The following is a 24,558-nucleotide window of genomic DNA, read 5'->3' on the forward strand; positions in this document are numbered from 1 at the left end:
AGGAGAAAGCATTCAATCCAGGTAATAGGTGGTACGAACGGGTGGATGTCTAACTTTTCCTTTGTTAACCATGCTCATTGTCAAGATTCTTGCCTCATATTCCTTTCACTTTGCGTAAATTGCGTTTTAAGAAGCTCTGTAAATAATTCTTTAAGTAATGTGGACTGTTTTCCGGCTTATACACTGCCCCCAACTCCTAACAAAGCCGTGTCCCAACTCTGCGCTTATTTTTAGTAGTGTTTTGGTGGGTGGCAGAGTGACGGGGACAATCCAAGAGCACGTACCGCGCTGTTTTATTTCAGTGACAGCGAACTATATATATAGGCTGCTTGCCTATGACGTAACATAAAAAGAACGAATCATGTTTGACACGTGTGGCACAGCACTTCATATCACTTCTCCCTTTCTTTTAAAACTGAAGTCTTTGCACGGGTCTTCGTTGTCAAGTAGACCTCCGTAAGACCGGCGGACTTGGGGGACAGAGAGCCTGGTCGGCTGGGAGGGACGTTGGAGGTGTTGTCGAGGGAACAGGCGCAGCGCCAGTTGCTTCTGGAGTGGCCAGGCTGCACCGGCCTTCTGGCGTTGACGTGGGCCGATTCTTGTTGTCCGGGCTGGGTTGAAGCGAGTCGGGAGCCTCCGCTTTTGGGGTCACGGGTGACACAGGCACGCGACGGAAAATTTGGTCGAAGTGACGTCTGGCTAGGCCATCTGGAGTGTCGACCGTTACAAGGCGTGAACCCTCTGTGCTCTTGACGATGCCTGGGTGCCAACGCTTCCCTTGGCCAAAGTTGCGCACCCACACCTGGTCACCGGACTGGAACCTGGGAGGCTGCGAGCAAGTTCGAGGTAGAGACGGGACGCAAGTATCCAAGCGCGAACGAATTTGGTAGTTCAGCAGCATCTCTGAAGGAGACTTGCCGCACGGTGGTGGGGTACGTCGATAGCCTAGGAGCACTCGCGCTAGTTTTGTTTCGAGATCGTTTACCATCAAGTGCTTAAGAAGGCCATCCTTTATTGTGCGAACCGCACGCTCTGCCAGACCATTACATGGTGGGTGGTACTGTGCACTACGTAGATGAGTTAAGTTGTTGACAGTCATGAACTGGGAAAACTGCCGACTTGCAAACCGAGGCCCGTTATCTGATACAACTGTTTGCGGCAAGCCAAAACGCGCAAACAATTCTCGAAGCCGCGCGATTGTGACTTCTGTGGTCGCCGACTTGACGGGAAGTGCCTCAATCCATTTAGTATGAGAGTCGACAACTATCAGCAGCATGCGTCCCTCTATCGGTCCGGCGTAATCAATGTGAAGCCTTGACCATTTGGTTCCCGTTTCTGGCCAACAGATAGGAACCTGTCGATGGGGCATTGGCTGACCTTGTACACATGAGATGCACGAACGTGCAAGGCTTTTGATCTCACCATCCAACCCAGACCACCAGAACAGCGTCCGAGCCAGTCTTTTCATCGCAGATGCACCCTGGTGTGACCGATGTGGCTCAGCGAGCATGGAGACTCGCGCTATGCGGGGTACGACGGTGCGATGACCCCAGTAGAGCAGGCCTTCTACGCTTGACAGTTCCAGTCTTCTGCAAAAATAAGGTTGCAGGTGATTGTGACACGGTGACAAGCGTTTTGGCCATCCATTCAGTAGAAAGTGCTGCACAACGCTAAGGTTTTCATCGCCGTTCGTCAGCGCCCTTATGGCATCCGCTGGCACGAACGAGCTGTCAAGGGTCTCAGAAGACAACACGTATTCTGGTAAGGTGCCCGATCGACAAACGTCTGTTATCGGCACGGGCTAGCGGTTGAGTGCGTCCGCGTTTTCCTTGCCGGCCTTGTACTCTATGCGGTAGCTATATTGGCTTAGAAACAGAGCCCATCTCTGAATACGTGCCGACGCCATTGGGGGCACAGGTCGATCTTCTCGTAGAAGTCCCACCAGTGGTTGGTGGTCCGTGACCAATACGAACTCGCGGCCCAGCAGGTAGTCTCGAAACTTGTTACTCCGAATACCAGTGCGAGCGCTTCCTTCTCCAGCTGAGAATAATTCTGTTCGGCGTGTGTTAACGTGCGTGAACGGAAGGCAATGGGCTTATCCACTTTTCCAATTCGGTGCGAGATTAGGTCCCCTTTCAGCCACATGCTCTGGGACCTCCATCTGTATACTTATGTGAACATGTATGTCTCTCCTTATTAAAGAAATAAACTGAAACTGAATCAATCAAATGGGAAGGTGACGCATCGCATTCCAAGCGCACTGGTTAAGCTGGGATCGAAATACGTCAGAACAGGCGAACTCAGAAGTGTTTGTTTAGCCTTGCGATACGAATTCTCCTGCGCCGTTCCCCAGTGCCATTTACGCTCTTTTTCAAGCAGAAGATACAACGGGGCCAGTATCGTTGACATGTGTGGCAAGAACCGGTGATAATAAGTCAACAGACCCAAAAACGAGCGCAGTTCGCTCACATTCGTAGGCCGTGGCGAGTCGCGTATTGCTGCCAGGTTCTTTTCAAGCGGATGCAAGCCGTCTTTGTCAATGCGATGGCCCAGGTAGACGATTGAGTCTTTGCGAAAATGGCATTTTTCGACCTTCAGCTTGATACCATTTTCTTGAAGCCTGCGCAAAACGTCCCGAAGCACTGAGCCATTATCGTCTTGACGTTCCGCTATCAATACATCGTCCAAATACACCTGCACGGCTTGAAGACCGACGAGGACCGTTTCCATGCGCCGCTGAAAAATCGCGGGAGCCGAGGGAACTCCAAACGGAAGACGGTTATAGCAGAACAACCCCTTGTGAGTGTTTATCACGGCCAACTTCCTCGCCTCCTCATCCAATGGGAGTTGGTTATATGCATCCTTAACCCTTTAAGGCGCCTTGTACACAATTGTGTACATTGCACTTCTGGTGTTCTTTTCGCGTTTAGGGCGCGCAATTTTCTATTAGGTTGGCTTTAGCACATTCTCAAACTTTAAACTGACAACCATGTGCATTTTGGGCACCATCTGTCGCATTTCGGTGAAGATGTTCATATCAAAACAAGAAAAGGCGGACGCCGGAGCAGCAAAGAGCGGTGAGTCAAGTTCTTATTTTTTTTAGAGCCACTTTTTTTTATTGTGGCAAGCGAAAAAAAATTAGACGCGCTTGTGCATCATATGAAGTACCGAGGAGTGATAATTTTATCCTTTCTGAGGAGATGACCAAACGCTAACGCTCGCACGCGCATGTGTACACGATTGTGTACAAAGCGCCGTGGTCGCTGCAGAAATGAAGAACGCTGAGAGTTGCTTTGATTTTCTTTCCAGGTTTTTTGGCCATTCGTCGTTCTTTCTACAATGCAAACAAGTATAAGAAAACCCAAAAGACAGCTGAAAGGCTTTTGGAGCTCATTGCTGATAAATGTTTCAGACGTTGGGGAAAGTGACGAAGAAGAAGCCACGTGTGAAGCGACCGACGCCTGCGTTGCAGCTGCGTTCACCAAGCTCACAGAAGAGGAAGACGCTGATGCAGGGGAAACGCAAGTGGACACAGAGTGTTTTTTTCCTTTTGTGAACCTGGGTATCTGCAATTCTTGGCTGGACTACCACCGTGACAATCAAACGCTGCCTGGAGCTAAACTCCTATATTTGATGAATTTTCGCTTGCTTGCAAGCTGCCGAAGCATTAATTAAATCGGTACTACCCGAGAAAAAGCGTGGAAGGCCTTCTCTTGCAGAGATCCAAGCACCACAACCAAATATATGCAAAAAAGCAATATCGCGTCCTTGCACCGACGCGCACTACGACTCTTTTGACCATTGGTCCGAATCCCGCGACCAGAACGTGCGAATTAGGTGCAAGCTCGAGAAGTGCACATGAGGCACCCGGATATTCTGCATGAAATGCGCCGTGCAACTGTGCCTGACGAAAGAGAGCAATTGCTTCCTCGCATTCCACAAGTGAATTTTGTGACCACCGAGGCGCTGTGTACACAATTGTGTACGATGTTGCAAATAATAAAGTTTCATAATAACTCTCAAGAATTCGATGGTTTTGTGTTTCTTAGGTCCCAAAAAGAATGTTTATATATAAAAAGATTTTTTTCTATGCATAATTGCAAGTGGCGCCTGAAAGGGTTAAGGTCCAGTGTTGTGAAAAATGATCCCCCACGTAGCGACGCGAAAATGTCTTCAATGTTTGGTAAAGGGTACTGCTCAGTTATGCACGCAGCATTGATTGTGGTTTTGAAATCGCCGCAGATGCGAAGGGAACCGTCTTTCTTGAGTACTGGTACGATTGGCGCCGCCCACTCAGAATGTGCCATGGGCGATAATATGCCTTGGTCTACTATACGGTCCAGCTCAGTTTCCACTTTTTCACGAAGAGCATAAGGAATTGACCGCGCTTGTGGAGCTTCGGTTGGGCGCCTTCTCGAGTGTAGAATTTCACAGGTAGCCCCTGAATGTTTCGAAGTCCTGGCTTAAAAAGGGCAGGAAACTCGGTCCTGAGGCTGTCGGGATCTGCTGACGTCGATTGAACCGTAGCGAGAAACCAGGACGGCAAAAGCGAGAACGCTTGGATTAAGTCCCTTCCGAAAAGGCTGGGACCTGAGCAGCCTGTAACTATTAATGTGGCAGGTACAGTCTTCCCCGCAAAATGCGCTTCAAGGTGCAATTCACCGACAATGGGTAGCTTGCCCAAGTAACAGCTGAGCTTGCGTTTGCATTTCGATAAGCGTGGCCAAGTCAGACGGTGCTTTAGATACAACTCCTGCGGAATGATAGAAAACGGTGATCCGGTGTCAATAATCATGTTCAAGGGCACGCCACCCCAGCGGATAACTCTGCGGAATGCCTGGAGCAAATATTTCTTTTGCCGTGATTCCTGCAATGTGAAGACTGATGAAATATCGCCTTCCTCCGTTTCGGACACAGCGCTCTCATAATGAACTGCGTTAGCGATGCCATCGCGCCTACGACCAGCCCGGAGGCCCGACTGGGAGCGGCATTTTCTTGCGAAATGACCAGTCTTGCGACAGCGAAAACACTGCTCCTTTTTCTGCGGACAGTCGCTTGCTTCGTGATCGTAGTTTCCGCAGCGTGCGCACTCAGGATGGCTTTGCTTATCTTTGGTGAAGGTCTGATATCGGCGCGATTTACTCGCTACAGTGCACACCGCTGCCTCATTATCAGGTCTAGTCATGGCGCTTGCTTCCAGTGCGGCTGTCTCTGCCGTTATGGCAATCGTTTCAGCTTGGGCAAGTATGAGCTCAGTTTTTTCAAGCAGCGTCTGCTGCACCGCCCGATTTCGGATGCCGCAAACAATGCGGTCCCGTAACATATGGTCCAAACTAGTGCCGAAGTGACAATTATCCGCAAGCTTGCGTAGCTCGACAACATAGTCCCGGACAGATTCGCTTGCAGCCTGATCCCTTGTAAAGAACTTGTAACTTGCGGCAACCTCATTAGTCTTCGGCGCATAGTGGTTATTTGGAATGGTAAGTGCGTCCTTGTAACTCAGGCGATTTATTTTCTGGGGGGCGCAGTGTCCAGCACAAACGCCTACCGTCTTCATTGACAGTGTCGAAACCAAGAGCGCCCTTTTCTTTTTATTTATTTATTTATTTAAGATACTTTCAGGGCCCGAAGGCATTACAGAAAGGAGTGGGTGAACATAACAAAACATTTGTGCAATATACAAAGACAGATTCAATGTGGCGTTTCATGAATGCTGGTTTTGAAGGCGTCGGTATCCAGGATGGCTGCAACGGTGGCGGGAAGGTGGTTCTTATCATCTGTCTCAATATCATTTGCTTCAAAAAATGCCTCTAGTCGAGTCAAGTAAATATCCCACTTGATTTTCGTCGAAACATGGGGTACCGAGGTTCGTAGCCAGGGCCATGACCGCCGATGCTCCGTAGACTCGATTGCTTTCAGTACCCAGCAGGACTCCCAGCACTACCAAGACGCGGCTATTCGTGGCGGGGGCTCCGCGGGTGGTCATCCTCGTCGCCACTGTTGTGGTGGGTGGTAGAGTGACGGGAACGATCCAAGAGCACGTACCGCACTGTTTTATTTCAGTGACAGCGAACTATATATATAGGCTGCTTGCCTATGACGTAACATAAAAAGAACGAATCATGTTTGACACGTGTGGCACAGCACTTCATATCAAGTAGTTTTATCACACTTTGCTCAATCAAGCACAGTATGCTGATACCGCTGCCCACATATCACATGACACTTCGCACATGGACCCAGTAAACCGCTTTCGCACTCATAGTACTGTCTTCAGGCTGATTCTATTTCTACTGCAGTAGCAGACTCGGGGTAGGTCCCCATCAGATTCCCACCATAACTGTGCACCGACAACTACAGAAAACAACAAACAAGACAGCCTTTGAGAGTAAACAATAACACAATTGACATTTCATATTCATTATCTGTTTGACTCATGTATTCACCTACAATACTTAGGCTATTTAGGGTTTTTCAAGAGTTGTATATTTATGAGCTAAACTTTCGACTGTTCAAGTAGCTAACTTAATATACGTCCACCTACGTCCACAGTAAGGCCCCTATTAGGATGTTTAGAGTAGCAAATTCAACTTAAAGAAATAGTCTGACAAGTTGCACATATGTGACAAGAGAATTTACCCGAATTTGAGTGTTGGGCAAGTGAGGTTTTACGTTGCCGTGCTACGCATGAGGACATCACTCTGCTGTCATGGCTGCAGCATTTGGTCAGAGCGCTCACTTGCAATGGATAAAAAAACTAAATCGGAAAAAAATGTTTTCCATAATAATTTCTTCTACACATACATGCCTGCCACAAGTATAAGCTATATCACTCACTGGTATTACAGCTAGCCGTGCTTTTTTTTCAGGCACGCTAGAAAACCTATCAACCAACTAGGAATAGTTTTGAACAACTTGTAGAAAGAAACTCTATTTGACACGCACCGCTTTCCTGCTGCCATGTTCTGGCTCTACATTGTCCGGCAAATGTCAGCTTCACATCATCCGTTTCAAAAGAACGAAAATAAAGGAACTAGACGCGAGGATTCATTTCTCTGCGCGGGTTACGTACGAGCCACCAAAACGTCACGATTGGGCCTTTGTTGACATTTCTCCGACCTTTGTCCCTTCATGTATCATACTGAATGTCAGAATAGAGAAATTGTTCTGTCGAAACAGATCAGGAACAAAATATCGCGCGTCTGCTCTCGGTGAGTATATAATATCAAATACCTCATGGGTTCTGAAAATAAAACGACGCTTTGAGCACCGGGAGAGGCTATCCTGCTGCCTTCAGTTAGTACTTTTCCCTGGCTTAGAGAAGTAATGTACCAGTGCTTTGCTGCAATATTAAGCATGCTCTTAATGTTCATCCCCTCGAGAATAGCCGGAGACATCGCAAGTAATCCGACAGTTTTCAGTGAAAATACTGTGCAAACGACTGGATCTAATATGGGAGAGAATAGCAGTGACGGAGTTGTAGAAGGTGGCGGCACGACCTTCAATTTAACTATTATTCACACCAATGATATTCACTCACGGATTCTTGAAAGCACAAAGCGTGGCGTGCAGTGCGATGACAAAGCACGGAACGAGAGCAAGTGCTTCGGTGGAGTAGCGAGAATTGCTGAATTGGTAAGTGAACACTATTTCGGTAATTGCAGTAAGAAAAAAATATTCAGATTAATTGCAACCGTGGACATTAGAGCTGTCGTATAGTGAAATTTCGATATAAAGTTACCAAGCTGCAGAGAGGTAAATATCATCGTAAGAATTTTTTTTATATAGCCGTGTCCAAACCCTTTCGCACATACTTTAGCAATTACCTTGTACACATAGTGCGCCAGTATATATATTCTAAAGAACACAAGACCAGATATTTATGCTGTATAGCTTAGCATGTCGCTTCATCAGTGAAATCATAAGAAGACAACAAATACTGACACCAAGGACAACATAAGGGAAGTTAGTTATACCTAATAAGTTAAATAAAAAACGATAATTCAATGGAAATCTAAGTGGATGAAAAAAGAACTTCCCGCAGGTGGGAACGGTCCCATAACCTTCTCATTACACGTGCGATGCTCTACCAAAGGAGCCGCCGCGGCGCTGTTTCCCCATCCACTTTCTTGGGTATTTATGTGTCTTGGTACAACGCTGGAAGTGTTAGCCAGTGCCGTCACTCACAGACCCTGGCGGCGGATGTGAAGCGTCCTTTCTGCTGCAGGCATCTAGATAACATGATCTTTTTTTAGCTAAATGCAACCGGTCAATGCGCCCACACATGCTACCTGAAGGAATCAATGTTGTCCCACTCCATACCCTCGTTATGTAATAAACGAAAAGGAGGGGAATTAACTGAGGGGCCCAATTTTTGTTAGTCGTCTCGTCAGAAGCCAACAAAGAGACACCAAGGACACTATAGGGGAAAAATTGTCCTTGGTGTTAGTGTTTGCTGGCTTCTTATGATATTGTCGCGTGTATCCTGCTGAAGCATACACGCTGAATGGGGATCCAGGCGTTTGTACTTCACGAAACGTGACCGTTGACGCGCGATGCCGAGACGAACCTCGTTCTCTTCTTCTTCAGTCCCCTTGCTGTGCCACACCATGTGGCACAGCAAGGGGACTGAAAAAAAAAATAATGAAAACATACATAGGCTTGATGTGAGAGCGCCGAGATGGCCTACAACGAACACATCGGCTATAGACGAGAAAACCATGGCCAGGCGGCGCTACTGCGCCTCCTGACAGGGCTCCCAATGTGGAAACGTGATGCAGCGTGGTCTCCGCTTTGTCGAGGTCGTTCCGCCCGCGCGTTTCTTCGCTGCTCGTTCTCACGGCGCTCCGTTTTCGACGGCGGCAGATCGCCCGCTTGCGCAACAGCAATGCAAAGATTGCAATGCGGTTTCAAGAAGGTTGCCGACGTCGACAGATTTTTTCGTGGCGGTAACCTCACGAAAGGGGAGCGTTTGCTTCCGCACGTGTACGGCGTTGAACAAATCGTGGACGGTGATGTGACAGTGAAAGCCAAGTGCGTGTCACAAGTGTCCGACAAGACCTTATACGACGTCGACTTGGAGGTATGAGCCAAGTTCAGAAGTTTAGACACTTGTATTTCTATATGATGCAGGCACAAAGCGGTCATGCATACTTGCAGAGATGTGCCGGGACGGTGACAATTGCCGTTAGCTTCCTCGGTAGCTGAGCGCGCGCACACGGCTGCTCTCATTTTGTGCTTCCACCTTTTGTTGCTAAATTTCTTGGCTGGAGCATTAGTAAATTACACGCTTGTGTTAGTTCTGATTTGCGCGGAGCTGTCAGCGAACAACGGCAAGCGTTCTCGATGTCTTCGCTTCGCGAAGCCTGCTTGTTTTTGCGTTGAACCAGTGTCACTGCGAGGTTTCATTTGACATATCACGTGTTGAGAGTCAATGCTTAAAATGCGATCCGTTGCTTGCATCTTCCAACGCTGCTCTTTGATTAAAAGATCATCATCGCCTACCCACTTGCCCAATAAATAATTACAAAAATATTTTCTTTGCAGCTGTGTTACATCAGCTATACCTCTTACGCTTATCTGCTGGGGCACAGCTCATTTAGGACGAGCGAGAGGTGGTGTTCCGGCACCCCAATATTCGCGTGCGTGTGTTTATATATAACCTATTTGGAGAGGGGGAAGAAATGCCCCCATAGCTATAGCCTATGCTTGTCTGCTCTATGTATAACAAATCGAAAATTGTGTGCTTACGGGCAACGGCGCACATCTTGCGATTCCACCTTTATTGCGCAGGTTAATCAGCTCTGCTTGGTTACGAGAGAAAATAGTGCAGTAAGGAGTGTTTTCAGGATTCACATGTCTCAGGAATACTTATTACCTCCGGGGGTTCTTTAACGTGCACAAAAATCAAAGCACACGGTGACAAGGGTGTTCTTGCACTTCGCCACTATGAAATGCGGCCGCCGTGGCCGGGAATCGAGCTCGCGTCGTCGAGCTCAGCGGCGCAACACGCATGCATTTACCGCTAACAAGCGGCGGATGTCAACACAATTCAACAACGCGGCACGACTAAACAAATGGTTGCACGCTAAAAACAGGCATATCACTATTCCGTTTTCATCGAGCGGCCGTGATATTGCACGCGAATGCGAAAGTATGGTACTTGACTCGGCGCACTGCAGTTATCCACCCTTGTCATCTGTCCTTCTCGTACCACTTCCCCGGAAATCTGTAGAATCTCACGGGCGGCGTTCGACCTTTCGTGTTTTCGAGGCTGTTGTGGCAATCAACAACACAGCAGTATTGCGTGCCACCTTTCCTGGCTGGTGAGGTCGCACTCGCCATCGCAAAAACAACGCGCCCGAGCCAGCATGAGCGCTCCCGCCGAAGAGAACACGGGCGCGCGCTCGCACAGCGACGACCTTCGAAACTTACATAGGTCCGCTAGGGGAGCATTCGGCGCTGGTGCCATGCGGCCAAACTTTAGGTTGCCTCGTCTATAGTCACAATCACTGTGGTGTGCGATATAGTCACAAGGCACTCAGTGGCGATTAACAACAAAAACTAACCTAAGCGGCTGAAAACGTCGAAATTTAGGGTCTATAGTACGGTTTCAACCGCACAACGCGCACAATCTCGGATTGCGGCTGTCGACGTCGGGGAGGCTGGCTTCCGTCCGGAAGGGCTTCGTAATTCACGCCACTAATTCGCTGCAACAGTTTCTAAGGTCCGAAGCAGCGACTCAAAAGTTTCTCCGATAGTCCTTTTCGGCACACGGGAGTCTAGATCAAAACTTGATCGCCAGCTTGGAACTCGACTTGTCCATGGTGGAGATTGTAACGTTGCGCATCAATGCCCTGTTGTTTCTTTACGTGCACTCGGGCAAGCTGACGGGCTTCTTCCGCGCGTTGCACGAAAGTTCGGCATCATCTTGGGCGAGATCGAGGTTGTCGCATGGCAGCATTGCTTCTAACATAGTCTGCACTTCATGGCCGTAAACATGGTAAAACGTCGTGAAGCGTGTTGTTCCTTGCGTAAGTCTTGCGCCTGGACTCACTTGGCAGAGGTGGCGCTTCACCGCTGGAAAGAGATGTCTGCAGTGCCTGCTGCACTTCGTTGCGTACGACGCTGGCGAGGGAGCTGACTGGCGGTGGCGACGTACCGTGGTGCTTTTGCAGCTCGTCGCAAACCACTGAGTGAATCAACTCGCAGAGCAAGGCGATGTCGCACCCGAAGCCTACCGGCGTATCCGGAGTGCTGGCGGAATTCAATTGTCGGTTGTACATGTTTGACCGTTGCAACGTCTTCTCCATTGCGGTGGCTTCGGTGAGGAACTTCACGACAGTGTTGGGCGTATTCCGAACAAGACCGCCAAAGAGCTTTTCCTTTACGTCTCTCATCAGATGACGCACCTTCTTCTCTTCCAACATGCTCGGATCGGCACGCTGAAAGAGACGCGTCATGTCCTCCACGTACATCGTGACGCTCTCGTTCGGCTTTTGGACGCGTGACTGAAGGGCTCGCTGCGCTTTTTCCCGGTGATCGGGGCTGGAATGAGTCTCCGGTAACTTGCGCTGGAACTCAAGCCCGGATAACAGGACACTTCCGCGGTTCATAAATTACGTGCGAGCATCACCCTGGAGGCTGAAGTAGCCGTTTCTGAGTTTGGCGTTGTTGACCCACTCGTTAAACGCAGCCGCGGGCTCGAACTCCGCCAGCCAGTCTTCCACGTCTTCAAATGTGTTCTCATGAAAATCAGTCGGCACTTGGGGGTTCAGCAGCGTTAGGTAAGTCGGTGTCACCCTTTCCGTAGACGTCGCAGAGGTCGTAGTCATCACTTTTTCCTGGAGGCTTCCAAATTCTGGGGCGAGGCCTTGGATTTGCCGGCGTGTGCGGTGAACTGGAGTCAACTCCAATTGTGCGAGGTTCTTGCTGCCCAGTGGGGTCCCCTGTATAAGTTGGGTGTACCCAGCTAGCTCCACCAAATAGCGTATACCCTGCTGAAGTATACACGCTGAATGGGGATCCAGGCGTTTCTACTTCACGAAACGTAACCGTTGACGCGCGATGCCGAGACGAACCTCGTTCTCTTCTTCAGTCCCCTTGCTGTGCCACACCATGTGGCACTATAAGACTAATAAAAATTGTGCTCCTCGATTAACCCGCTATCTTCTGATTCATCTATGAAAACGTTTCAAAGAGAGCTCCCTAAGGCCAATTACTGGCTTTCGCAGTGAGGTATTTATGTCGGAAGAATTTGATAGTACCAATGATTTCGTTTATCAAATTCTTGAAAATAAATTGTCGAAGTGCACAGAAATATAGCGCAGAATCATCAGGCTAGATATGCTTAAAACAACAGGGAAGTTATGAAATAAAAAAATTCTTTAACATTTTCACACTGTACGAGGCAAGGCGGTCATGCTCAATGAAGTGTTGCATTTTTATTCACACTGAATTGCAAGGAATCTAAAGGAAGCAGTAAGACCTTTCAGAAGACTATATGACACAATAATAATTATTCTAGGACTGAATTTTAAATTACACAGAATGTACCGTCAAGGCTCACCACATTCGCTTCATCCATAATACAATCTGTCAAGACAATAGACGTAGAAAAGCAGATGAACTAAGACTCTTGCGGAATGAGCTCTCAGCGCGCCTAGACTTCCTACCCAACACAGGCCCACCCTCCCCCCTCTCACAGAGTTATTGTAACCTACTCTGGAGAAACAGGTTGTAGCACTCGTGAATTGAAATTGGTGTCCGCAAGAGCGCATGTTGCTACTCTGTAGAGGCGCGCAAGCGCAGATGTCAAGACACGACTCAGGCGAGACGCGCAATCAACGCGATCTCTAACCTTCCTCGTTAGGGTGGTTCTATGTATTTCGGAGGCCTGTAGACCCCTTTTTCCCTGCACCCTGAATCTTGCATGAACATTTTACGAATAGCTATTGGGGCGTTCTCGAAAAACATGCGTTATTAACTCTACACAGTGTTCATACGTTTGTATTAAGTGTAAGTGCTTCTTTTAGCAACATATATTGGTTATTATTGGAATAGCAATTACACGGACAATTTACGCGCATTTCTGCCGTCGCCAACCGGGTCCTCCGGATGATCGCTATAACGTCCAAGTGTGCTAACAGCGTGGCTGCACGTCGTACGCTGTATGTGCGAGGGAACTTGTGCGAGGGTGAGCCCAGCAGAGTGGCTTGATCTCGCGCGCTCAAGGGAGGAACGTGAGGCATAGCGCATAGTCTTCTACCAAGCGCAGGACACCGGGCTGGCAGTGGGGGGGGGGGGGGGGGGGGAGGAGTGCACAAGTGTTTTACTCCGACGGTGGCTGCTTATCGCGCACCTGAGCGCAGCCGCACACGGCTGCGCGGGAAGTATCTTGCAAGCGATCTCTAATGAGTTGGTGCCGATGACTGATAGCTTCGTGTGCGCTGTGTTCTCGCCGCTTAGTTCGCATTAAAGCGACCAGCAGCACGAAGGTCAATTCACTCGTTGCTGCTGCTGCCGCTCTTCCTTACGCCAGTGGTTTGACAGCGAGTGCCCGTACTCATCGAGTTAGATGTGTATGTTTGCCTGTGCAGGCGTGACACAATGCTTGTGTCAAGAGAATATTTACGAGCTTATGTGGCGGATAAAAATTTCTATCCTTACTTCCTATAACTGTCTACTAATTTACTATCCTACTCGAGACTTGGCCTTTCGGGTCCACTGTGACTTTTGGCGATGATGATGACTGTCGACGTTAATGCGTGTAGCATTGTAAGAATATAGAGAAAAACGTATTGCCACAGTACAAAGGGGTTATGTATGGGGCATATACTCTATCGCGAGTAATCTTTCTCGCATCGATGATGATGATGATCATATATTGGCATCCAAAGATGGCGGTGACAGGTCGTTATCTAGCTTGCTTGAGCTAAAGACGTATGCAAAAGGCCGTTTTATTTGGTTTGATTGTATACCTTACCTTCACCTAGTCTATTTTCACTCTCAATTACACAGACCTTCGTTACCGACTTCCTTCGCTTATTCCTGCATTCTGCGTCTGCGCTTTTCAGAAATATATACTCGTGCACATTACCGTTCATGTATTTAGAATGATCCCTGCACCTGATTTTTTGTTCAAAAGTAATTTTGCTCTGCGCTTATTTGACTTCAAAATAGGAACAACCCATGTCACCCCGGATTACCTTATTTGTGCTTTTACAGTCTTGTCCCAAAACTAACTGGACAAGCGATATTTGGTTAACTACCAAGCCCCATTAGATACCTTATGGTAATCACATAATGGCATTTGTGAACGTTAGCGCTCGCACCTTTGCTCCTATCCAGATTACACGCACCACCTCATATTTATTGTAGTACAAGATGGCCCTAGGTCTCATTATTTTTGTATTCTGCTTCTCCATTATTATGAGTATTTCTTGGTGGGTGCTTGACTAAATCTTTCTTTTATTTATATATATGGCAAGGTACATATATTGGCTGACTATAGATATGTCTTGCTGTTGAATTCACACCACGTAATTCCTCTTCGCTTCACTAAAACGCAATTCCAGATTTCTCCGTGCAAAATTAAATTGGCCTAAAATTGACCTAAAATTTTCCCTGTGTTGCCGCAAATATCCACAACTGTCGTTAAATAGGTTGCATTGTGCGCTAGTATCGCTATGTCGTCAGCATACATCAATCCTCCTCACAAAGAAAAGGACGCAAGACAGGCATATATCAAAACGTACATCACTCAGGGGACCTCCTGTGGCACCATTTGTCAATTATGCATGTGGAATAAATGAAACCCTAATTTTCTGTTTTCCAGTTGCCTTTCTATGCGCTTGAAATAAAGCGTGAACAACAATGGAGAGAGAGTCCTTGCTTAAGTCCTCAGTGAACTTCCACTACTGCATTACATTTACGGCCTTGTCACCCAATGCGGACTCGGTTGTGTATATATATATATATATATATATATATATATATATATATACAGTGAAGTAGACGTGCCTATGAAGCGGTTTATTGACGTTTAGGCCAGGGTCCGGCCTTCATCTTCTCGATGAAAGCCGGACCCCGGTCGAAACGTCAATAAACCGCTTCATACGCGCGTCTACTTCACTGTGAATATTCACGCGGACCCAGTACTGCTTTTCTTTCCTGGTATATATATATATATATATATATATATATATATATATATATATATATATATATACCTATATGACCTATATATATATATATACATATATATATATACGCGTCTGCCTCGAGTGAAGCCATTTTGCATTTGCCCCGGCACATCATTTGTCTCCACGCACTTCCACAGTTACAATCTTATGACTCCGTGCTGCCTCACTATGCTTGGTGAATGTGTGTATGCTATTCAGTCATTGCTGTTGCTTTCACGCGATGTCGAAACCGATCTGGGGCCTAGTATAGCTGACGTTTTCGCTGAGCTGCAGAGGCTGACAGTTGGACAAAGGCACAAGAATCACTGAGGTACAAGGCCTAAACAATCAACTTTTGTGCACCGATGCAACACTAACGGATCTAAATAAGTGAATGATGGATCTGGAGCAACACTACCAGGCACTCATCCCCCTGCGAAGCGAATTAGAAGCTGTGTACGCTGCTACCTCTGAAAGTGGTCGCCTGGTATCCAGCCTAGAGAGCCGCATAGAGGATGCTGACAACCGTTCATATAGAAACAACTTACTATTATATGGCCTTCCTGACCCCAACCCTCCTGAAACACTTGCGCAATCGGAAAAAACTATTTATTGATGAAATTCATGAGCACATGAGCATAAGAATTGATCCAAAAGAAATTGAGCGCGCCCACCGGTTGGGACGCTATTCAGCTGGCCGTAACCGCTGCATAATTGCCAAGTTTACATTACGTAAAACAGAAGAATTGGTCTTGCTTAATGACCGCAAGGTAAAGGGGAGTAACTGCAGTATTCACGAGGACTCTTCACCTGCTGTTCGAAATGCCCACAAACATCTTGTACTTTTCGGCAAAAGCAAGGCAACATCTTTCAAACAACGTTTCAAAAGACTTGTCATAGGATCCAAACGCTACGAATATAATGAATCATCTAATACCGTAAAGGATATTCACTAGCAATGAAGGTGCAATAGAGGCTCGCATAGCCCTCGCGACATCACCACAACGAATAATATTTCTTTATCTGTTATTTTCACTAACACCCGTAGTTTTCTTCCCAAACGCGAAGACATATCAAGTCTCGTTTCTTCATAACGCAGTAATTTACTTATTTCAACAGAAATGTGGGTAATATCGGAGATCAGTGACAATGAGGTATTATCCGACTTGCCAAACTTCGACGTTCATTTGTTCATTGGTGTGACCGCCAAGCAACGCAAGGAGGAGAGGTTCTTATATTATTTAGCAAGCAATTACCCTGTACCTCAATCGCGCGTCCTAGTGGCCTTGAGATAGCCTGGCTACTTATACGCTCTTTGCCACAGGCTGTCCTGCTGGGTGTATGTTATCGACCACCTGTTAACAGACCTGATTTCCCTGGAAAATTAAACAGCATTTTATGCCAGGTTACTAACACACATCTGAACGCTCAGATTATTTTATTCAGCGACTTTACCTTTCCTGGTATTCACTGACATGACCTATATTCAGGAGCATTAACTATGCTGAGGCTACAGGCTTCACTGATGTCTGTTTGAACTTTAATCTTTCACAGCTTGTTTCTCAACCGACACTTGTCTCGCTTGGCTGTGCAAACTTCTTAACTAATCACCCCGACAGCTTATTATAATTAACCTTCCTTCCTGCTATCAGCAACCACAAAGTTTTTCACGCTACCTTTTTCTTTCCCGCGCCACCACGTGCAACATATCGCAAAACTATCAGCCTATGCGATAAGGGAAACCTCAAAGCCATTAATGACGAACTGACTGCCTTTCTACCAAACTTTCAATCTAGATTTTACGAGCGAACCACTCACACTAAGTGGACGCTGTTTAAAAGTAAAATTATTGAATTAGCAGACAAACATATACTGAAAATTACCTTCCGTCGAAACCGTTGGAACCCATGGTTCACTAACCATGTAAAGCGACTAGAAAATAAGAAAAAGAAGGACTTTTTCAATCTGCAAGGCTAAGTACGAATACTACCAAGGGAAAAGTATTATTCTGCCGATAAACATTTGCTTATCTGCTCTTCATAGCGCCAAGCATACCGTTTTATCATCGACTTAACAAAACTACTCAGAGAAAACCCCAAGAAATTCTGAGAAGTAATAAACCCCCCTCAAGCTCGCGCTGACGAGCCGTATGAAAAAATACTGAAACATATCTTTAGCGGCTCCACAGCCACTGTGGTCCTCCATAAAGCAAGGAACAAAATCCCAATAAAGAAAGGCGTCAGGCAGGGAGATATGATATCTCCAATGCTATTCACAGCGTGCTTACAGGAGGTATTCAGAGACCTGGATTGGGAGGAATTGGGGATAAAAGTTAATGGAGAATACCTTAGTAACATTCGCTGATAATATTGCATTGCTTAGTAACTCAGGGGACCAATTGCAATGCATGCTCACTGACCTGGAGAGGCAAAGCAGAAGAGTGGGTCTAAAAATTAATCTGCAGAAAACTAAAGTAATGCTTAACAGACTCGGAAGAGAACAGCAATCTACAATAGGCAGCGAGGCACTGGAAGTCGTAAGGGAATACATCTACTTAGGGCAGGTAGTGACGGCGGATCCGGATCATGAGACGGAAATAATCAGAAGAATAAGAATGGGCTGGGGTGCATTTGGCCGGCATTCTCAGATCATGAACAGCAGGTTGCCATTATCCCTCAAAAGAAAAGTATCTAATAGCTGTGTCTTACCAGTACTCACCTACGGGGCAGAAACCTGGAGGCTTACGAAAAGGGTTCTACTCAAATTGAGGACGACGCAACGAGCTATGGAAAGAAGAATGATAGGTGTAACGTTAAGGGATAAGAAAAGAGCAGATTGGGTGAGGGGAGAAACGAGAGTTATTACATCTTAGCTGAAATCAAGAAAAAGAAATGGGCATGGGCAGGACATGTAATGAGGGGGGAAGATAATCGATGGTCATTAAAGGTTACGGACTGGATCCCATAGGAAGGGATGTGTAGCAGGGGGCGGCAGAAAGTTAGGTGGGCGGATGAGATTAAGAAGTTTGCAGGTACGGCATGGCCACAATAAGTACATGACCGGGGTTGTTGGAGAAGTATGGGAGAGGCCTTTGCCCTGCAGTGGGCGTAACCAGGCTGATGATGATGATGAAGCTCGCGCCATATGTCTTGCTGACGATTCTGGAGATATCATGACTGATACCGACTGTGCCATTTCGTTCCACAATGCCTTAGCTTCAGTGTTTACTAAAGATACCAGTTCTACTCTACCATTAATGTCTAGTAACAGAGTATCTGTAATGCCGGCCATCACTTTCTCCGTAGATGATATCTCTAATGTAATTGATAACCTCAAACTCTCTTCGTCGACCGGTATCAATGATATTAATTCGACACTGTTAAAATATATTAAGTATATCTCAGCCACAATTTTGTGTCTCCTATTTTCTCAGTCACTTTCAGCAGGCTGCATACCTTATGACAGGAAAGTAGGAAATGTTATTCCTATCGACAAGGGAGTCACTAGGAATAACCCACTAAATAGTCGCCCGATCTTCTTAACGAGTCTTCCATGTAAGATAATGGAGCACGTCATTTACTCACTCATCATGGACCATTTAGACGCCAACCATTTCTTTCATCCTGCACAGCATGGATTTCGTAATGCCTTTTCATGCAAGACTGAACTAGCTCTTTTCGTTCACGACCCTCACTCGAATCTTGACTGTAATTAACAAACTGATGTCCCTTACCGTCACTTATTGCATAAAATTTCGTTTTTGAATTTAGTCATGGATGTATTAAAATGGCTACAAACGTTCCTGACTAACCGCGAGCAATTAATTACTATGAAATACCAGTCCTCCGTCCACCTTCCGGTATCTTCAGGTGTCCCTCAGCGGTCTGTTCTTGGTCTACTTCTCTTTTTCATATACATCAATGACGTACCCCTTCATATAACTTGCAAAATTGGAATGTTCGCTGATGACGGCGTGATTTAACATATCATTAACAATGACACTGATGGATATAATTTGCAATAAAATCTCAACCATGTGCAGTGTTGGTGTACTCGTTGGCTAATGACTCTTAATCCAAAAAATGTAAACATCTGCCATTTACTCGTAGTCGTACACCCTTCTTGCCTTCTTACACAATAGCCAACAATCGGATTGAAACAGTAAAATATTTCAAGTACTTAAGCGTCATGATTTCCTGTGATCTTAACTGGGGCACGCATATCAACAGCACATTATCATCGACGAACAAAACATTCAGCTCTATGAGGCGCCACTTGCGTCATGCGCCTCAGGATGTCAGACTTGTGGCGTAAAAATCACTTGTCAGGCCTAAAGTCGAATATGCGTCACCAATCTGGAACCCATATCAAAAATATCTCGCTAACGCACTTGAGTGCTTCCAAAATCGTGCAGTAAGATGCATTCATCCTATTCATATGACGTAAGCATATCATCCTTAAAAGGGATATGTGAGTTACAGTCGCTCTCGCACCGCCATCAGATAGCCAGCGTTGGTCTTTTACATAAGTTTTGCTACAGTTCACTTAATCGTGTGCCATAGATCATTCAACCCGCAAGAATATCAAAACGCGTTCGTCATCTACTCCAAGTTTAAAACCACGCTCGCAAACAACTACTTTCTCTGCTTCTTTTTTTTCTCGAACAGCAACTGATTGGAATGCCCTTCCCCACGATGTTGTATATACAAATAATAACGATGTGTTCATTGCTGAGGTGGCTCCAAATTTGACAAATTAATTACCCGTTCTCGTACAAATTCATCATCTACCGTGCGTTTCCCATTGCATGCAATGTATATACCTTTTTTGAAATGTTCCACGAGTTACTGAAGTGAATTGTCCATTGCCGCTGTTTCTTCTCTTCGGCCGATATAACAGTTTTTTTTTCTTCTAATTGATAATTTGTCACGAGTATGTACTTGTTTATACAGGTTATCTACCAGATTTCAAATGTTTTGTTTGTTATCACGTTGAATTGTTGTCGCTACATGTACCCCACGCCTTATGTAACACCCCTGATAAAGGGGCCTTTAAGGAAATACACTGAGCTCACCTTACCTGACTTGGAGTACCATTCTATATGTCACCCACGTTAATGTAATTGGTCTGTGCGAGGTCGTCTTATCCTGATTCCCTTCCTTCCAGACTTCCAAGATTTCAGCACGCTCGAAGTCGCGAGGCATTGTGCATACAGGGTGGCCAGTTTTTCTAGAACAATGTGTTCACAATCCTTCAACAAATCTGTTGTTGCCTGATCCTACCCAGCTGCCTTCCCCCTTTGCATAGCTACCAAAGCGTTGTTTACATCTTTCGGGGTTACTTGTGGGATTTCAAATTCCTCTAGACTATTCTCTCTTCCATTATCGCCGTGGGTGCCACTGGTACTGTATAAATCTCTATAGAACTCCTCAGCCACTTCAACTATCTCATCTATATTAGTGATGATATAGCGGGCTTTCTCCCTTCACGCATACGTCTAGTTCTTGCCTATTCTTAGTTTCCACTTCACTTGCTTGCTCCATTCCTGAGAGCATGTTCAATTTTATCCATATTATGCTTCCTTATGTCAGCTGTCTTGTGCTTGTTGATTACCTTAAAACGTTCTGCCTGTTCTGTTCTAGCTGTAGGGTTACATGCTTTCATACATTGGCGTTTCTTGATCAGATCTTTCGTCTCCTGCTACAGCTTACTGGTATCCTGTCTAGCGGAGTTACCACCGACTTCTATTGAACATTCCTTAATGATTACCATAACGTTGTCGTTCATTGTTTCAACACTAAAGTCCTCTTCCCGAGTTAAAGCCGAATAACTGTTCTGTAGCTTGATCGCGAATTCCTCTATTTTCCATCTTACTGCTAACTCATTGATCGGTTTCTTATGTAGCAGTTTCTTCCGTTACCTTCTCAAGTCTTGGATAATTCGAGTTCTTAGCATCCTATGGTCACTGCAGCGCGCCTTGCCGAGTATGTCCACATCTTGTATGACGCCGGGGTTAGCGTAGAGTATAAGGTCTATTTCATTTCTACTGTCGCCATTCGGGCTCCTCCACGTCCACTTTCGGCTATCCCGCTTGCGGTAGAAGGTATTCATTATCCGCATATTATTCTGTTCTGCAACCTCTACTAATAACCCTCCCCTGCTATTCCTAGAGCGTATGCCATACTCCCCCACTGACTTGTCTCCAGCCTGCTTCTTTCCTACCTTGGCATTGAAGTCGCCCATCAGTATAGTGTATTGTGTTTTGACTTTACGCATCGCCGAGTGGATGTAGAGGCGTAGACCTGTACGACCTCCAATTTGTACCTCTTATTAAGTTTCACAACAAGACCTGTCACCCCTCTCCTTGTTGCTATAGAATTCCTGTATATTACCAGCTATATCCTCATTATTCCGGAATCCGACCCATAGTTCTCTTCTCTCCGCTAAGCCCCGGTAGCACAGGACGTGTCTGCTTTTTAGCATTGTATATGCTTATTTTGTCCTCCTAACCTCACTGAGCCCTATTTTATCCCATTTACTACCCTCTAATTCCTCCAATAACACTGCTAGACTCGCCTCACTAGATAAAGTTCTAACGTTTAACGTTGCCAGGTTCAGATTCCAATGGCGGCCTGTCCGCCATTATATACTACATATACTATGTACTATTTAAATCGTGTAGTTCACGCCACCTTTCGTCGCACGTATGTAGCCGGGTGGACGGGAGGGAGGGAAAAGGGTGCGTTGTTGTACTCTGGCAGCAACTGAAGATTGCGCGGCCTAAGTCCAGGTGCGACAGGGAAGCTAAGTCCAGGTGCGACAGCTGTTGGTACTTTTGTGCGTGCTGCGTTCTCGCCGCTCCTTTTGCGTTGATGCAATTCACAGTACGAACGTCACTTAGCCCACTGCTGCTGCCGCACTCACACAGGCCAGCGTTTTCACAGCGAGTGTCCGTGGTCGCGGAGTATGATGTGTTCATTTTAGCCTGTGCGCGCTGACGCCATGTTGCTTAGTTTAGATAGTAATCAAATGCGTGCAAGTTTATAGGGCAGACAATTCTATCCTTACTTCGTGTAAGTTTCTACGCATTTGCTACTGCAATGCATGGTTCGGCTTTCTGGTTCAACTGCGACGTTCTATTTAAATTAATTACGTAGTAAGTGTTGTTCTAACACTGCTATCAATCTCCATTTACCTGCAGAAGACTGTGTTTTGTACTGCAAAACTACCAACGGATATTATCAGGAGATCCTGAATGACGTGCCGCATTCATTTTGCAGCTAGAGTAAAACCAGGAAAATGGAACAAAACTGACAGAAATTGTATCTGTTACCTGCAAAAACGCATTATAGCCACTGGAACTCACCTACATTAATCACACGAGCAGTCTCACTTCGTGCATTGATTTCATGTATCCGGAAGTAACTTTTTATTCTAACCTATTTTGGTACGAGTACATCAATTTATACTATTCGGAGGCACCATAACTTGACTATTTAAAAAAAAAACGCACGAAAGACAGCAACCAAGGATTGGAAAGAAGCTACTTAGAAAACCTGCGTGAGGCTCACTCTAAAATGTATATCTGTCGTCTGGACACTTCAGTCCAAACCTGACGTATAAAAGCTTGGGGCTGTGCTCAGGAAAGCTCTGACATTTTATTGCGACAGCAATTTTATTGACACTTAGAACGACAGAAAGCTGAGCTAGTTGGTAAGGATTCATAATGCAAAATAGAAGTGAGGCGTGCAGAGAGGACACAAGAGTAGAGAAGTGTCGCACCCTTTTCCCTCCCTCGTTCGTGTTGTCCACTTCTCTCCTCTTGTGTCCTGTCTGCACGCCTCACTTCTATTTTTTTATTGACACTCCGTGTGAACTTCCGCCGTCGTCGACGGCGTTGTGTTTCGTATAATGTGCAAGTGCGTTACTGTCGCGGCGGGGCGCCGTGTCCTGTAGGGGTGAGCGAAAGCTTGCGACGATGAGCCGAGAAAGGTGGTGGCTTGATGCGGCGTTGTCTTCTTGCGCTTGCAAGAGAGGAAGGCGGCGAATGTGCGTGCCGTGTTCTCACGCGCGCACATGGGCAGCGGGCAAATGGCGCACGCTAGGATGGGGACGGAAAGGCGCAGGTTAGCGTGCATTTCCTCTTCTACTATACCTGAGGTGGTTGAGCACGGCGGCGCTTGTCCTATTTCGGAGGCAGTCTGCGATGGTTTGGAAGTCCAGACGACCTGAGATAGCTGATGGCTTCGGGTGCGCAGTGTCCTCGCGCGCCTAGTTCAAGTTGTAGCGTGACTCGGCACGAAGGGGCCGCTGCTGCCATTCTTGATGACGCCACTGTCCTGACACCAAGTTTCCGCGGTCATGTAGTAAATGTGTTCATGTTTGCCTCGGCGCACGTGACAACGTGCTCAGTATAGTTAGTAAGGAAATCCTTACCAAAGTTTATGCAGCTCATGAAATGACTCATCCTAATTCGTGTGACTGTCTAATGATATCGCACCGAATGCTTCGCCTGTCGGGCGAAATTGACTTTTTATCAATATGATCGCGATTTTTCTCTTCTGTACACGCTGGCCTGTTGTCACCTGAGCCGTTCGCACATATGACCACGTGAAAAAGAGATATATTGTACCACAAAAATCTATATGGTTTTGTTATTGTTCATTTATTTGTGATATTTGCAAGATACCCAGTGCGTTGAACACGAACAACTTCAGATTTTAATACTTTTATATCTCTCTTACATAGATTCAAATATTGTTCTTGCCATTTATAATTAAAATGTGGAGTAACCTACCTACTTGCAGGCGGCAGTTGCCACACGAGCGTTTAGTAACCAAGCTGCCTCTGCATGTGACATGTTGACTGTATATAGTTTAAGTGTACTTACCTACTCCTGCCATGTCCTAATCAAAGACAGGAGCGTTTACAAGTAAATGAAATACAATGAAGATTTGCACGTTTCTCTTCCTGATCAACTGGTGTGTGATGTACAAAAATAGCCCTAGCTCAACAGGTTCTAATGCCACGATGACCTGGTACCTCCTGTGTAACATAACCTATTGACAACAACGTACTCAACTTGAATGCTTTTCGGTGCAGGTGAGGAGCCTGAAGAATAAAACCCAAAACCCCCTCTTCCTCAACGCAGGGGATTTCTTCCAAGGCACGCTATGGTACTCTATACTGAAATACAACATTGTGTCTGCTGTAATGGCAAACATGTCATATGACACTGTGGTAAGTACCTGTATTCAAGATACGTTGGTAGTAAGGTCAAACTGAGATAAGGCCCACAGTACCCAGCAGCTGTGGAGCACCTGACCAAGCCGGCGGTCAGAGCTGTAACGCACCAGAGGGTGCTAAGAGTCTCTGG

General features: G+C 46.2%; 2 protein-coding genes across 2 annotated transcripts in view; one reads left to right on the forward strand and one right to left on the reverse strand.

The window, feature by feature from the left end:
- LOC139048613 (uncharacterized) overlaps nucleotides 1-24,558 on the reverse strand; it is a 334,616-nt gene that overhangs the window by 79,240 nt on the left and 230,818 nt on the right. The window lies entirely within an intron of this gene.
- LOC139048652 (protein 5NUC-like) overlaps nucleotides 7,267-24,558 on the forward strand; it is a 31,487-nt gene continuing 14,195 nt past the window's right edge. The window contains exons 1-2 of the mRNA XM_070523128.1: nucleotides 7,267-7,635; nucleotides 24,285-24,422. Of these exons, the coding sequence (XP_070379229.1) occupies nucleotides 7,327-7,635; nucleotides 24,285-24,422 (447 nt within the window). The 5' untranslated portion in view covers nucleotides 7,267-7,326. The remainder of the gene's footprint in view (nucleotides 7,636-24,284; nucleotides 24,423-24,558) is intronic.

This window comes from Dermacentor albipictus, chromosome 8, assembly GCF_038994185.2.
Source record: "Dermacentor albipictus isolate Rhodes 1998 colony chromosome 8, USDA_Dalb.pri_finalv2, whole genome shotgun sequence".
Taxonomy (NCBI): domain Eukaryota; kingdom Metazoa; phylum Arthropoda; class Arachnida; order Ixodida; family Ixodidae; genus Dermacentor; species Dermacentor albipictus.